General features: G+C 35.9%; 1 protein-coding gene across 1 annotated transcript; it reads right to left on the minus strand.

Annotated features, from left to right (window-relative positions):
- Positions 1 to 5990: 5990 nt before the first annotated feature.
- On the minus strand, positions 5991 to 12213 carry LOC145595159 (protein-protein interaction regulator family protein). Its single transcript, XM_081651528.1, has 10 exons — positions 12012 to 12213; positions 11849 to 11938; positions 11703 to 11768; positions 11400 to 11570; positions 11196 to 11306; positions 8089 to 8160; positions 7674 to 7757; positions 7460 to 7560; positions 6869 to 6953; positions 5991 to 6596 (listed from the first exon to the last, which is right to left on the minus strand). Exons 1-10 carry the CDS (start codon positions 12087 to 12089, stop codon positions 6219 to 6221), a joined length of 1236 nt encoding a protein of 411 aa, XP_081507654.1. The 5' UTR covers positions 12090 to 12213; the 3' UTR covers positions 5991 to 6218.
- Between the last annotated feature and the right edge of the window lie 2704 nt (positions 12214 to 14917).

Consider the following 14917-nt stretch of genomic DNA (forward strand, 5'->3'; position numbering starts at 1 on the left):
ATTGTTTAATTTTTAAAATATAAAAGGAATAAAATTTTGACCTATTGTAGAGGTAATATGTCATAAAATAAAAGTTCCCAAAAAATAAAAAAAGTCATAATGTTTTTAGAAGATAATACCCAATAAAGGGCTAAAGTATTTAGGAATGATCAAAATGTTGGATATTACTATAGAACTAGACAAATTTTAAATAAATCCTGTTAATTTTTTTAAAATTATTTTGAAGCATTTTGGGAGACAACACCCCCCCCCCCCAACCCCCCCAACACACACCAAATGGTGGAAATGAAATGGTACTTATAGCTACGAAGAGGAGTACCATCAAATTATGAACCCTTAATGATATGGCAATAACCATGAGTTTTCTAGCAGCTCTTCAATGGACATTCCAAAAATTATGAGAATCAACTACTATACTCTCTAATTACAAAATAGTAGACCTAGCAATCCTGACCCGACCCGTGACCCGAAACATGAACTAACCTGACCGACCCAAACCGACCCGAAAAGGAGTTGACCCGCAATTAACCCGATGTCCGAAATGACCTGAAACCCGAACTTGTCCCAACCCGAAGTGACCCGATTTAAACCCGAATTGATTAACCCGAATCGACTCGACCTGACCCGAAATGACCTGACACAAAGTGACCTGATTCCTGAAGACCTGAAGTGAATAGGGTGAAAGTATTAGTTACCTATTTCAGGGGTTCTATCTTTTCCTAAGTAATAGTACCTCCGTTTCTTTTTAGTTGACACGTATTCCTTTTTAGGAAGTTTCTTTTTAGTTGACACGTTTCCTTTTGGGGTAAAATTTTTACCTTGCATTTACAAGCTACCCCACTTGTTTTTTCATTCTCTCTTACTCTCTCTCCTCTTCTTAATATATGTGCCTAAATCAAACGCGTCAACTAAATAGAAACGGAGGAAGTAAGCATTAATGATTTTTTTTTTTATCTTCTTAACGACTTTACTTAATTTTTCCAACTATTTTTTTAAGTGAATTTATTCGGTGACCCAACCCAAATTTGACCCGAGCCAAACTGACCAGACCAGAATTGGCTCAATTCGAAATTAGCCCGACCCAAACTTGACCCGCAAATTGGTCATAAAAATTAACTCGACCCGAAATGACCCGACTCGAACTGTACCTGACACGAACTTAACCCGATGTGCTGACCCGAATTTGACCTGAAATCCAAAATTGACCCAACCCGACCTGAATATTTACTGACCCAAATGACCCGTTTTCCAAGTCGACAATAGAGTAGTGTTAGGAATAAATTAAATGACCCAATTGCATTTTTAAATTAGTGGAATAGAAAATGCTATTTGACTTGTGTAGGACTGAATTTTTGACCCCATGAAGGGTTATGTCTTTATTGTTCTGGCGTAGCACACATGATTTGCTTTTGTTCTCACCCTCTCGAGGAGCCATGTATTATGCGCACAATGCCTTCAGGCGCATACGTAAGCCGAGTTTTGAATGATGCATTTGATAATTAAGCTTGAAATCTTGAAAATCGCCACCATGTTGTATTAAGGTAACTTAGTCTGCTAGATGAATAATCCAACATGACTCCAGTTTAATTGCCAACGAACCAAAAGGAAGGATCCAAGATTTAGTTATCCATTTCTATCTAAAGATGACATTTTCAATTCTTTTTTTATGGTAACGATGTTTTGACCCTAAACCTGCTGCTTTGAATTAAGGGGGTTGATTATCTTTGATTGATTGCATAATCTAAGAACTAGTCCAAAAGTCATCTTATTAGTTATAATAGAACTTTAATTAGATATTTGATCAATCATTGATAATGGTGATGGTAAAAACAAAACATTCACACAATCAAAATTGTAAGAGAATAGCAGTGATTAAAGTATGCATATTATGGAGGAAGATAAGTGAATGGATTTTTAGGTATATAAGCAAAAACAATAATGAACATATTTATACAAAATAATATATATAATAATAAAAAAAAAAAGGTTAGTCTTATCAAGCAAGAGATGTTCAAAAGTGACATCCTTACTTGAAGTGGTTCCAAATTAGTTGACTAGTTTTGGAGGATGCTCGTTTCCAAACATTACTAATCATGAAAAAGAATAAGGTTTTGTAAAATGGAAAATCATGGACGAGAAACCTCACGAGTGTATCGTGTATGTAGTCCTCAATTATTTATTTATTTATTATTATTATTATTATTATATTATTATTATTATTATTATTATTATTATTATTATTATTATTATATCTCAAAAACAAAAGTCATACAACCTACAATAAATTAGTGGGAAGTCGAGATACAATCTGAGCCCCCACTCTTCTAGCAATACCAAAGCCTACCCTAGTGAATATATGAGCTGCAGCACGAGCCCCAATGTCTTGCGTCGTCGAGAACCTCTGAATCCGCTTCAGCAACGCAACAGCCTCCTTCTCTAATTCCCCAAGCTAAGAAAAGGAAGAGAAGGGAATGAAACCATATCCAATCACCAGACAACGAGCTTCATACTTAACCCGCTTCTGATGAGCCGCATCAGCCACAACTCGTCCCGAAACAAAGTCAGAAAGACCTGTTTGTGTCAATGGAGAAGACCTTGTCAAGTCAACACAGACATTGCGGCCACGATCCCATGAATAAAGTAACACATCGGCAGGTCTGAGGGCCCCGTCATTCCCTTCAAACAACCCTATGTCAACCTCATTTCTTGTTGAAATCCCTGACCAATAGCAAACATCAACAAGTGTATCCCGAAAAACATTATGCCGATTTTTAATACCCACAATACCAGCACAAGACACCGCATGATCACCGAAAATATCCCCAGCAAAAACCCTCAAACAAGCAGAGCACGGTGTCGAGACAGAGAACAATGGAACACCCATCCGATAACACAATAGACATCGGTATGTCTTAGCGTTCATCATATGACCCAATCCAGAAATAGGGACTGCACGAAGCCAAGCAGAGGTATGATCACCCTGCTGCGACTTCCACAATGCCGACTGCTGAGGAGATAAAGAAAAGGTGGATTCTGCAGAAGTGGTAACCTTTGTGAAATATATATCTGCCAACTTCTTCATAAGTTTAGGGGCAGCGACCTCACTAGGATTGTTCCATTAAACAGACCCAACGCATCCTCAAAGGCTCGACCAAGACCAACGATACCAGTATGACGCAGAAGTTGTGTCTGCAACCCAGCAGACTGCAACCGAGAAGCAAGAAAAGCATAATGACCAACATCACCTGCGGAATAGACACCAAGCCCTCCAAATGCAAATGGTAAGGTGGCAAGCCACCACTGCCAATCACCAAACCCGGGCCCCGAAGTAGTAACAATACGCTCCAAGGAAGATCGAAGAGCCTCATCGAAAACGCGCTGAGGCGCCTCGAAAGCACTTAGAGGACAAGTACGCAAGGCAAAGTAGAGTTTAGAAACTCCAGTACATGCCCTAAGTAACAAGAGCTCATATTGAGGATCATCCAGCATAGCAACCTTATCCATAACCGCAATGGTCTTGGTAACCCTCTACATCACAAGCTCACCACTAAAACCAGAATCAGAACTAACGGGGCCACCAAGCAACTTAACACCACGCAATGGTCGAGCAATATTAGGTGGAAAAACACCCACAAGCCTGCTTCAAGGGTTTTCTGTGGGCCAGAATACTTCTGTTTTTTCCACGTTAAGAAGTAACCCAGAACGAGGTCCTTCCTCCATAATCAACTGTAAAACCTTCCTGACCACCAAAGAGTCTCCAATAATAGTGCCGTCATCCAAATACCACGCCTGAAGACATACCTCAAAAGTCTCTCTGATTTTACACACAAGAGCTTGTAAAACCAAAGAAAAAAGGAGAAAACCAAGGGGATCACCCTGTGCCACCCCCTGAGACGACCATAAGGTGTGGTCCCCATAATACAATTTGTCTGGATTAGAGTGCAAAGTGTCAAGACTAGAGGTAAGAATCTCAAGGAATCTACATATCTCCCACCCGTAGCTTCCATTGGTTGCCCGTACAATTGTACAAATTACACTTTTTGCCAAAAATATTTTGATTGTCAAAGCAAAGTTGCTTTTTAAGGAATTCTTCAAGGCTTTGTGTTTGGGTTGGAAATGATGTTTGTGTTTTGGAAAAGAGGTTTTGAGGTTGAAAGGGTTTGTTTGGGCTTTAAAGTGGGCTTGGGCTTCAAAATGAGAATTTACATTATTTCGAAGAAAAGACTCATCTTAGCAACATTCTCGCTAACATTTGAGGCCATAACAATTGAGTTTTCGACACCCTTGTCATCTTGCGCTACTTGGGGTGATATAATTTTGTTGTAAACAACTACATAAACCTAATTAGGAATCCAAAAGGAGACCACATTCAAATACAGAAACAGTCTAGAATACCAAATATTTATGCTAAGTCAGGTTGGGTCTAACTCTAACTACTTTTAGCTTATAGCAGAATTGAGTTATTTTAAACACTATTGTAATTGTAATTATTCCAACCCATTCTCTTTGGAATTATATTAGGAATAACTATTAAACAACATTTGATAGTTTATGGCAACATTCAAATGATGTGCCACCTCAATAGATCCCCAACCTTATACTATTAGGCTGTGCTACTTTGATCATTAATCTAGTTGTTCCTTGTCACAAAAAAAAAATACTTTCTCTGTTCCACACAAATATTGCAACGATTATCATTACATAGTTTCACAAATAATATTACAACATTTCCTACATGTACATGTTTCTCTTTTCCTCTCTCCTCATCACATGCGTTCCTATCTTTATTTTTCTCTATCTCTCTACTCTTAAAATTTGTTTCCCCTCCAATGTTGTAATATTAAGGGAATAGTATAAAATTTACACTAAGTGTTAACTACAATGGCAGTACATGCTTATTGCGACACTTGTATTCTATACAAATGCAATTCAATAATAATAATCAATAATAACAGACCGATGAAAGGTCATAAACTATTTGCAATCGAAATTAAAAGCTACTCCTTGTAGACAATTGTGGTCAATCAATCCATTAGCTCAACCCAAACCCTATTATGTGTTAAAGTGTATTGTATGTATATACTTCTTCCGTTTTTATTTAGTTGCAAACTAGCAATATGCACTCTTAGCACGCATGTTAAGGAAGATATTAAACTACGTAAACGGATAAATTAATTTACAAAATTTTAGCACCTACAAGAAGAAAGAGATAAGTTATTACAGTTTAAATTTCATAGCTTAATTCATTCGTTTACCTAGTTTAATCACCTCATCGATAAGCGTGATAAAAGGTGTGTTGCAAGTATAAAAAAAACAAGTATATACCAAATTACCAACACATTTCTTCATGATTTTTTAATAGAAGATAGTGTATTGGTGACAACCAATGCATTAAGGGGATGTGTTTTTAACATCCAGTTTCACTAGTTGCCTAGTTGGTCCAAAAATAAACTTTCAGTAATCTAACTAAATGGGCATCACCTTACCCTTTGCAACTTCTCATCATAATAATCCTTTTACTACTACTACTACAACGTTTTAGCGTTTCAAATCTATTCCAAATTAATCACAATTGTTCATCACCTTTACCCTTTGAAATTCTTCATTGTTTTTTTATATGTGATACTTCAAGCAGTTTCTAAGTGCTGAAAAGTTCAAGAGTGAGTCTTGAACTCCAACAAGATGATAACACACACCAGACTCCTTACATCACCTTTTCTTCTAATATTTATCTTGACATAAATGTTCGAAATATATCTTTTAAACAATTGCCAATACTCATACCAAAGATAAGTTTCAATTCATACTGTTACCAAACAACATACTCTAAAATCAGTAAAATTTATTTTTGTAAAAAGAACAAGGATAATTACACGAGTGGGCCGTGGTTTAAAGCTTTATGCCGACCATTTCTTAAATAAACACCTTAGAATTCTCATACTTGTGTCAAATCTAGCTTCAATTTGTAAGAAAAGTAGTGACAAGACTAATAAGTGTGGTAACAGATCTTTGTCACAGGGCATAAATCATCCACAACATAAGGGTAACACTGTAACAGTATCCAAAGTCATCGGCCTCATCGCAACTGCAATAATTACCTAAAGAGTAAGCCTCCAATTCAACACAATTTTAACACAATTCTAACCGACTTTGAAAACTATGAAGCCCTAAGGAAACCAAACAAAATTCAATGTAAACCAGCAAAGCCTCCAATTCAACTACTCCAAAGAACTCAATCGTGTATTGCCATCACCTTCATCACGTTTGATTGGCTCATCAACTCTCTCATTCTCATCAAGGCCAAGGACATCATCCATCATGTCGTCCTCACCAACATTTATATCTTCAACCTCCTCTTCATCTTCATTGTTGGCACCAGGGATTTTTCGTGCCTTGGGCCCATGTTCCAACCTATGCGTTTCCAACTCTTTGTCCATGGTTTCCTGCAAGTTCGCATCATTGTTTGCATGTCTTGAGTTTCTTGCAGTCATCAACCTATCGAGATCCTTTTCCACATTAGCAATATACTGCTCATGGATTTCTTTCTGATAGGCAGAAAGCTCCTCTCTCCTGGCAGTCTTCCATTCCAAGAATGCCTGCAGTTCAATGACGCATATGAAGGAGTTTTAGCTACCCTGTCCATAAACTACGTAATTTGGTATGAAATCAAATAATAATAGCTTGGGCTACCAACTTGGAACGGTGACAAACATGATGGGCCCTCTAAAATAGACTTCCTTGAATAACAAATTCAATTGGCAAATACAACAAAATATGAATATATTCTGATTTCCACTCGCTCTTTATTTTTCAAAAATATAGGATTTTTAGCTTCCTATACACAATACGGTATTGTTTAAAAAATCACCTGTTCTTTCTTCTGTTCACTTAACTCCACATCCTCTTCCATTGACTTAGCAAACATGTAATAGATTTGTGGCTCTGTCTTTGTCCTGAGTCAACATAAAGAAAGAAAAATATTCTCTAATCAGCCATAATAACTGGAAAATGGACCTAAATTAATACCTAATATCACATGCCAAACCAGGTAAAAATCAAGTCATCCAGTTGCTTGAACGGCATGCACATGAATTGAAACTTATCTTTGGCTCAATAAAATTGCCAATATGGATACTTTTTGGACCTAAAGTAAAATTAACCTGCAGCAGAATAGAAAATTGTCCAATGATTAGAAATTTAAATATATTCCATACTCCAAATTATCCTTGAAGCTAATAAATAAAGGTACTTCCTCCGTCCCTATATAGAGCCCATTTCTCATGTAAACCATTAACTTATTTTTTACATTCACATTTAATCAATAAAACTCCCTAATACTTTCCCTAGAAATAAACTATTTTACCCTTCTTTTTGTATTCAGCTTTAATTGTCATCACTCCACAATAATTCCTCCCAAAAATTGTGTGCCCTGTTGGGCTTTTATTTAAGGAGGGGGTACCTTAAAAAATTCGTAAGCTTCTTATGATGCTCGCTCCATTGAAGAAACAGCAATTCCAGTTTCTTCTCTTCGGCCTTGGCAGCTACACGAGCTCTAAGTACCTGAGAAAATTAACATCATAAGACATACATAATGTGGCTAGGGTCAGACAACAAATAAGGAGTACAAAGCACTACAATCTCCAAAACACAAGAAGGGTTCATAGATAGCATACTAAATCACGCTTCTTGTTTTCAGCCATTCGCTCACGCTCTTGTTGCCGCAGCTTCTCACTTTCTTCACGTGCTTTTTGCTCAGCCTAGTAGGATCAAATTCCTCTGTCAGCAAGAAATTACTATGAAAGTCTAGCAAGATCTACACATTTTTTGGACCTCCGCACCAAAGTTCAATGTCAAATGTTATGATACGAAATGAAAACCATTGAAATAAAATTCAACAAACAAATAGCTGATCACAACATTGATTGTTTGTTCAGCTTTGCTCGATACATAAAAAGATAAATAAATGACCACTACTTAAATTATGCATAAAGGATAGGATTTGTGCCGATTAACAAAATGATAAAACTGGAACTAGCAAGACATTCCATGTCTGCTAACAGTGAAGAACCTTGGGAAAGATGTACTCACTTTTTGCAAGGAGCTTGATCTTCGCATGTATGCATCTGTCCCTGATAGTTGCATGTCTTCCTTCTTAAATTTCTGAAACAAAAACATAATAGAGTTTTTAAAAAATTAAAGAAAAAAATTCAAACTTTCTGCAAAGAGCAGAACGGATAAAACCATTAGAAAAAGAACAAAAAAAAATTAAATAAATAAAATAAATAAATCCACTACAATCATAAGCTTGTAATGGACTAATACAACAGATTTTGAAACGTGTAGGGAAAGAAGTAACAAATTACGGATGTTTAGCCAATAAAGTATAAAGTAAAATCTGATTTAAAGAATTAGTCAGTAAAAGCAAACACACCCCTTTTTATCGATAAAAAAGAATTTCTATATGTGAGCAGATGCAGAATTTACAAGAACAGAGTAATAGTACCCAAAACAGCCAAAAAAATTTCCCCCATTCTTCTATGTTCTACTCAGTTACTATAGATATTTTAAGAAAATATTAAAAATGTGAGGGATCATGGAGAAGTTAAACGAGGTAGAGGGAGACCGAAAATGACTTGGTTGGAAGGAGTTAGGAAGGATATGAAGCATATTAGCATATTGATTTGCATGAGAATGAGGTATTTGATTGTAAGGGATGGAGGAGGAAGATTTTTGTGATGAGTATACGGAATAATCACTTTTGGTTCATGTGGCCGACCCCACTTTGGGGATTAAGGCTTTAAAGATTGATTAAAAAATGAGTGAGTAAATGATAAAGTAGGATAGAGTAAGAGAAGAATGTAAATAAGTGGGTTTATGTAAGAACAAAGTAAATAAAGTAAGAGCCCGTCAAAAAAAAAAAAAAAAAAAAAAGTAAATAAAGTAAGAGAAAATAAAAAAATGTGTATTTATTGTGGGGTTGAAGGGGTAAATTTTTTTTTTTTTTAAAGGTATACTATAAATAGAATAAAGCAAAGTGAATAGAACAAAAAAAAAAAAAAAAAGTCTAAAATGTAAAGTCAGTAGAATAAAAAAGAATTGAGATAGTATAATATAGCAATTATCATTGAATTCCATCACTATGTATCTACAGAGTACTAAAAGTCCAGTCATAGCCCGCAAAGAAGCAAACTAAGTTATTCTATCAGTTTAGGGGAAGATATGGAGGCACCACAAATTAGCTTAAAATGCATTACACCACCACATCTTCACTGCCCTACTAACACCCACAAAGCATGTAGCAGAATGAAAACAACACAAAGATAACCTGGTACCCTCGCTCCACCTGATTTTATCAATGCATATAAATGAATAGGCCCTAAGCCTTTCAGCATTATAACAAATGATTGTAATTTAAATCATTCAAGCATCTATTTTAAAAGAGCCCTCCTATCACAGAACCCGTTTTATGGTAATATATACAATAAATGGAACAACATATTCTCCATGAGAATAATGCGTAACCAACTTCCTAATACTACCTCCATTTCATATCAACTACAACAAAGGGGTATGATTTGTGAGACAAAAAAATTTCCTTTGTTGCATTTAATATGAAATTTGTGTAATATGTAATCTAAGATGTGAAGTGCATACTCCCCCCTTCAACATATAGGTTCCGTTTGCTTTTATGGAAAACACTTTTCATGGAAAATCATTATTTAAAGAAAACAATTTTCAATGAAAAAAATGATTGTGGAAAGTATTTTCCATTGTTTGTTTGATAATAGGAAACTTATGGAGAGTAAGGAAACCGATAGTAAAGGAAGAGAAAGGATAGAGAGGAGAAAATTGAGAAGTGAGGAGTTTGGAGGAAACTATGTCATACTTCTTTTTACAAAGGAAATGTCTTTCCTTCTCTAAAAAGTAAATTTTTACCTATGGGAAAATTGCTTTTACCCTTAAACAAAACAAACAAAGGAAAATGGAGAAATGAGGGAAATTCATTTTCCATGAAAATATTTTACACCCAAACAAATGGAGCCATAATCTTTTACTAGGTTTGGGCACACATATTAAAGGTTTTGTAGGGCATGGGTGGGTAGGTTTGGTAGATATTGGGGAAAGAAGAATATAAAAATGAGTTAAAGAAAGTTAGTGTTGATAAGGCCCACATACCATGGGATATGGAGAGCATGTGAGAGAAAGATAGTTATTTCAGGGAGGGCAGTTCCATGTCACATAGGTTTAGTAGATTAAGTTTCAAAGTCATAGGGAAGATTTTATGAGGGCATGCAACTTTCTGATCCCCAATGACAATCTCGTCACAAGTGGGATTGGGAGCTATGAGTTGAACTGAACTAGAACTGTAATCAAAACTGTGGACATGGGTGAACTCCTATCCTGTAGGGACTATCCCACCCCAATAAGGGATGCAAGAAGACTATTAAAACTCACAAATCAAGTAGAGCTATCCTTAAAGTGTACCATGATAACTAATTCACTATGTTAGTATGTTGGCACAGAAATTCACCACGATCAAAAATCACCATATGAGTGTTCAAAAGAAAAATCTACTGGCGCCCATCAAAGGATATAGTGATACTTGGCACATGGAGGGTATGGTCTTTCTTCTTGTATAGAAGAGGCTATTCTATAACTAAAGGATGTCAGATTTCAGCATTTACAATTTTACAGAGTACTACCTAATACGGTAATACCTATACAAAGAAACCTATGTTACAATAATTTTGGAATTCTATTATGATTAGCTGTAGCAAAACACAGTTCTTAACCAGTCAGAATTCAGTGTCACCTCTACAAGGTTTCAATCACAATATAGTTAAATGTTGCAAATGGACTAATGGTATCAAGACACACTCCGCCTGCCAATTGTGATACAAACATTAAGTCACTATCACATTTACAAGAATACTAGGAAGCCTCAATTATGATACTAAATTAACAACCTACATATAGTAATGCTTACAGATTGCAATAATCTAGGATTTTCTCAAGGAGAAAAAAGTAGCTGACATCGGCAACAGGCTCAAAGGGAAATAGACATGAAGAAAATAGGACTTCCTGCAACCGATTTTAAGCTTCAAACAAACAATTACGCTCCAGCATACACAAATTTCATCCACACCAATATAACATTTACGGGAGAGGAGCAAACAATTAAATGTAAACCATACCTCCAGGGTCCCCAGAAGTTGACCCAACATCCTCCTATTCCGATTAACCAATCTTGGATCCTCGTCTTTAGGCAAAACTCTAGGAATTTCCTTTACTTGATGATCAGCTCCCTAAAACACAATTCCAAGAGACACATCAAACCTTGTTCATCAAACTAAAAGCCAATTTAGTAAAACATAAAGTCACATTCCCAAATCACTAACATTATCTGCCCGTAAATCACCGTTTTTCGCAGAACCTAATCGACTTTGATGCAGAACCGAAGACCTTTGATCATTCTTGCTAAACGAACCCGAGACAGCAGCAGCTGAACCCTCATTTTGCTCTCCACTAATTGGATTTTCACCTTCAGCCACTTCCCCATCACCATCCACCTTCAATTCATCAAATTTCACCCATAACACAAAATCAAGAACACATTCCAATTACAAATTAAACCCACAATTAATTAATGAACTCCAAGATTAGGGCACCACAAAATCATTTAGCAAAAGAAAAATCAAGACCTTAACAACTGCAGAACTCAATCGACGCTTCGCAGGAGGCTCATCCTTCGAATTCGTCCTATCAATCTACAATCAATCAAATATTCAGAAAATCTGTAAATTTTAAAACATGATGAAACAACAAAACAAGAAGAAGAGAGCATTACGGGTCTAACAAAACCACGTTGATTGGGACCAAAATTTCTGGAAAAACCTCCGCGACGAAGCCCTCTTGGATCCCTAATACGCTCTGTAATCTGCAGAAAGTACAATTCATGGTCAAAATTGTGCAGAAATTTGAGGAAGAAGAAGTGAAATTGAGAAGAAAACCTCGCGTTGTTGACGCTGCAAAGCTTCAAGCTCTTTGCGAAGCTCCTCTTCAGTCTTCTCGACGGTGACGTCCGCCATTGTTGAGAGTTTAAGCTTTGGTGTTGATGCTCCTCTTTCACCGCTCTACGGCTATATGTGTAAGTGAAATTGTTGATGGAAAGGTAAAGTTGGGAAAACAGCCCAAAAAATGAGTCAAGTCTTTAAAGTGAATTGGGTTCTCTTAAACCCTCATCCTTTGCTAGTTACTAGTTCGAGGGTTATCGAGTTTATCCTCCTATATCTCGTGGTAATCAAATATGCTTTACACTTTATTAATTAATTATTTCTATCGTTCTTTTTGACAACAATGTACAAGTTTATTTAATTACTCAAAAGAGTAAGGTGACAGTGAGTGACAATTATACTTGGGGCTTGTTCTCATTGACTGAACTGAACTGAACTGAACTGAACTGAACTGAAATGAATATTTTATAAGAGAAGGAAATTAGGAGCTGAACTGAACAGCTGAACTGAACTGAATTTCAACGTAAGAGAACAGACTCTTAGTGCTTGAAAAAACATTAAGGACTACAAGAGCTTCGCGAGCTAGTTCAACAACTCGTCGAAGGGGCGTACAACAACAACAACTAACATAGGCACAAACATGATTTGAAGGGTCCTAGATTTATCATGTAGAAAAAAGAAAAAAAAAATCAGATAGATCATATCCCCTATAGTGAGCACTCATTCCTATCTATTAAAAGAAAGAAAGAAAGATCTTCGTCAAACTAGGAAGACACCTATATATAGGCAGAGAAAGGAAGAGGAAGTGAGCTGCTAGCACAATACAAGGAAATCGCCAAGCCATAACTCGATAAATTAAGAACTGAAATTTAGGGAGTGTAATAGCCCTTAAACCGATTGTAAAAATAAAATTTTAAAAAAAAAGTATTAAATATAAATATTCTATTCACAAACAAAGAAATTAAAAAAAGAATCTTCAAAAAAATAGAGCACCCACAAACCACCCACGCATCGGCACTCCCAAAGTCTCGAGGCCAAAGCTAGGCCTGACCTCACCGCCCACTTTCTCAACTAAGTAGTATTAAAATACTCCGATATACAAACAAGGAGAAACTAACACTCCTTTTCTTTCATGTGGGACTTTTCCTCACTTTATTTTTTCTCTATTCTTTTTGTTAATCTATTCAGAATTTCCATCGTCACCACCATCTAAAGTCAAGGAATTCTAAGACTCAAATAGTTAGTGTAACACTCTAGAAATTTCTTTCCTTTAAATACACACTTTACTCTTTTAAAATACGATTTAGGAATATCTAAGACATTACCGCCACCGTGAAAACGGCTAAGGCAACGATCAAAGATACACAGCGGAAGACTTAACTCAAAACCATTCAAAAACGAGTCAACTTAAAAGTCAACCAAACGAAAGTAAAGATTAAAACCAAAGTCAAACGAAGTCAAATGAAATCAACCTACAACTTGGAACCATTGAAGGCCCTTATCAAAATCAAATAAATTATGAAAACCTTTGCGTTAGTCTCATAAGCATAACATAATATAATATAATATTTGAATGCAATAAACCACATCTCAACTAATAGAAACTAGCATGATTCGCTCTTCACTCATGTCCCGTCATGAATATGTTTCAACACCTGAAAAGATTATCTCCACTTGCCCCCACTACTCTCCATTAAAATGGATCATCGTAGGGCCAAGATAAAGACATAGCCAGACACAAACAACACACACAATCAGCAAAGCTGAGTACATAAGCGTATTTAAACACACTAACATGCAACTCTTAGCATCACACATACTTACCTCATTGCACCTGTTTACAAGCACACACAACAAACAACAAGACTCTTTAACTGGACACTAAATAATTCATTTAGTGTTGATTACGCATCGAACGGGTTTCCAACTAAACCTACCTCAATAAATTGAGGCCCACTGACACGGGAGCTAACCGTGCCAGCATCACCTATGCCACACATTGGTGGCGGAATTCCAGCGCATAATAATAAAAGGGAATATACAGCGTCCTGTACTCCATTAGAAGTTATGATCAAATATAAAGTCACATAACTCCCCCCATATGTTCATACTCAAGGTATATACGTTCCAAGAGTTTTGGTGCGTAATCTCTTTCACTTTACGTTATTTACATGTTATTGGACTTGGTGATGACTCTCAAAGCATAATAAATCAATCAACAATAATTATTCAATCAAACAAACATACCAATTTAATTCTTGAATAATTAGTGACCACATATAATTTAATGTTGAACCCTTTTTAAAACTACCTCAGTGTCAAAGACACCTTAAACGCATAAAGCGCCAACAATCCTATCCCTCGGTGTTAAAAACACCTTAAGTGCACAAAGGCACCAACATACTATTTATTCCTTGTGTACATAGACACTTATGTAGCTCCTTCCTCATGCTTAATGCATCAATAAAAATTATATGGACTATAATAAAATTCCTTTTCAATATTCTGAACATAATTAAACAATTAGTTTAATTAAACATGCTCTCTAACATGCCATAGATAAATATGTAGTCCATATACTCATGCCAAAAATATAATTTCTAATCCATAGATCATCACAAATAAATTCATGCTTCATAATTCAATCACCAATACTAATAATTCACAATTTAATACATAAACCTTAGCATGATGCTACTTGTAATTGATTGAAACCAAACCTAGCATGATTCTACATCATCAAATATGCTAAGAACGCGAACGTACCTCAATTAAGCCCATAAAGTGGCTGAAAACACTACAACAATTCCCGAATCAAGTCTCCTACAATAAGGGACAATAATACTAAATTAATTACTCTTGTATACACAATTTCCAACAACTTAAACTCACTTTAAACTATT

Source organism: Chenopodium album, chromosome 19 (genome assembly GCF_948465745.1).
Source record: "Chenopodium album chromosome 19, dcCheAlbu1.1, whole genome shotgun sequence".
NCBI lineage: Eukaryota > Viridiplantae > Streptophyta > Magnoliopsida > Caryophyllales > Amaranthaceae > Chenopodium > Chenopodium album.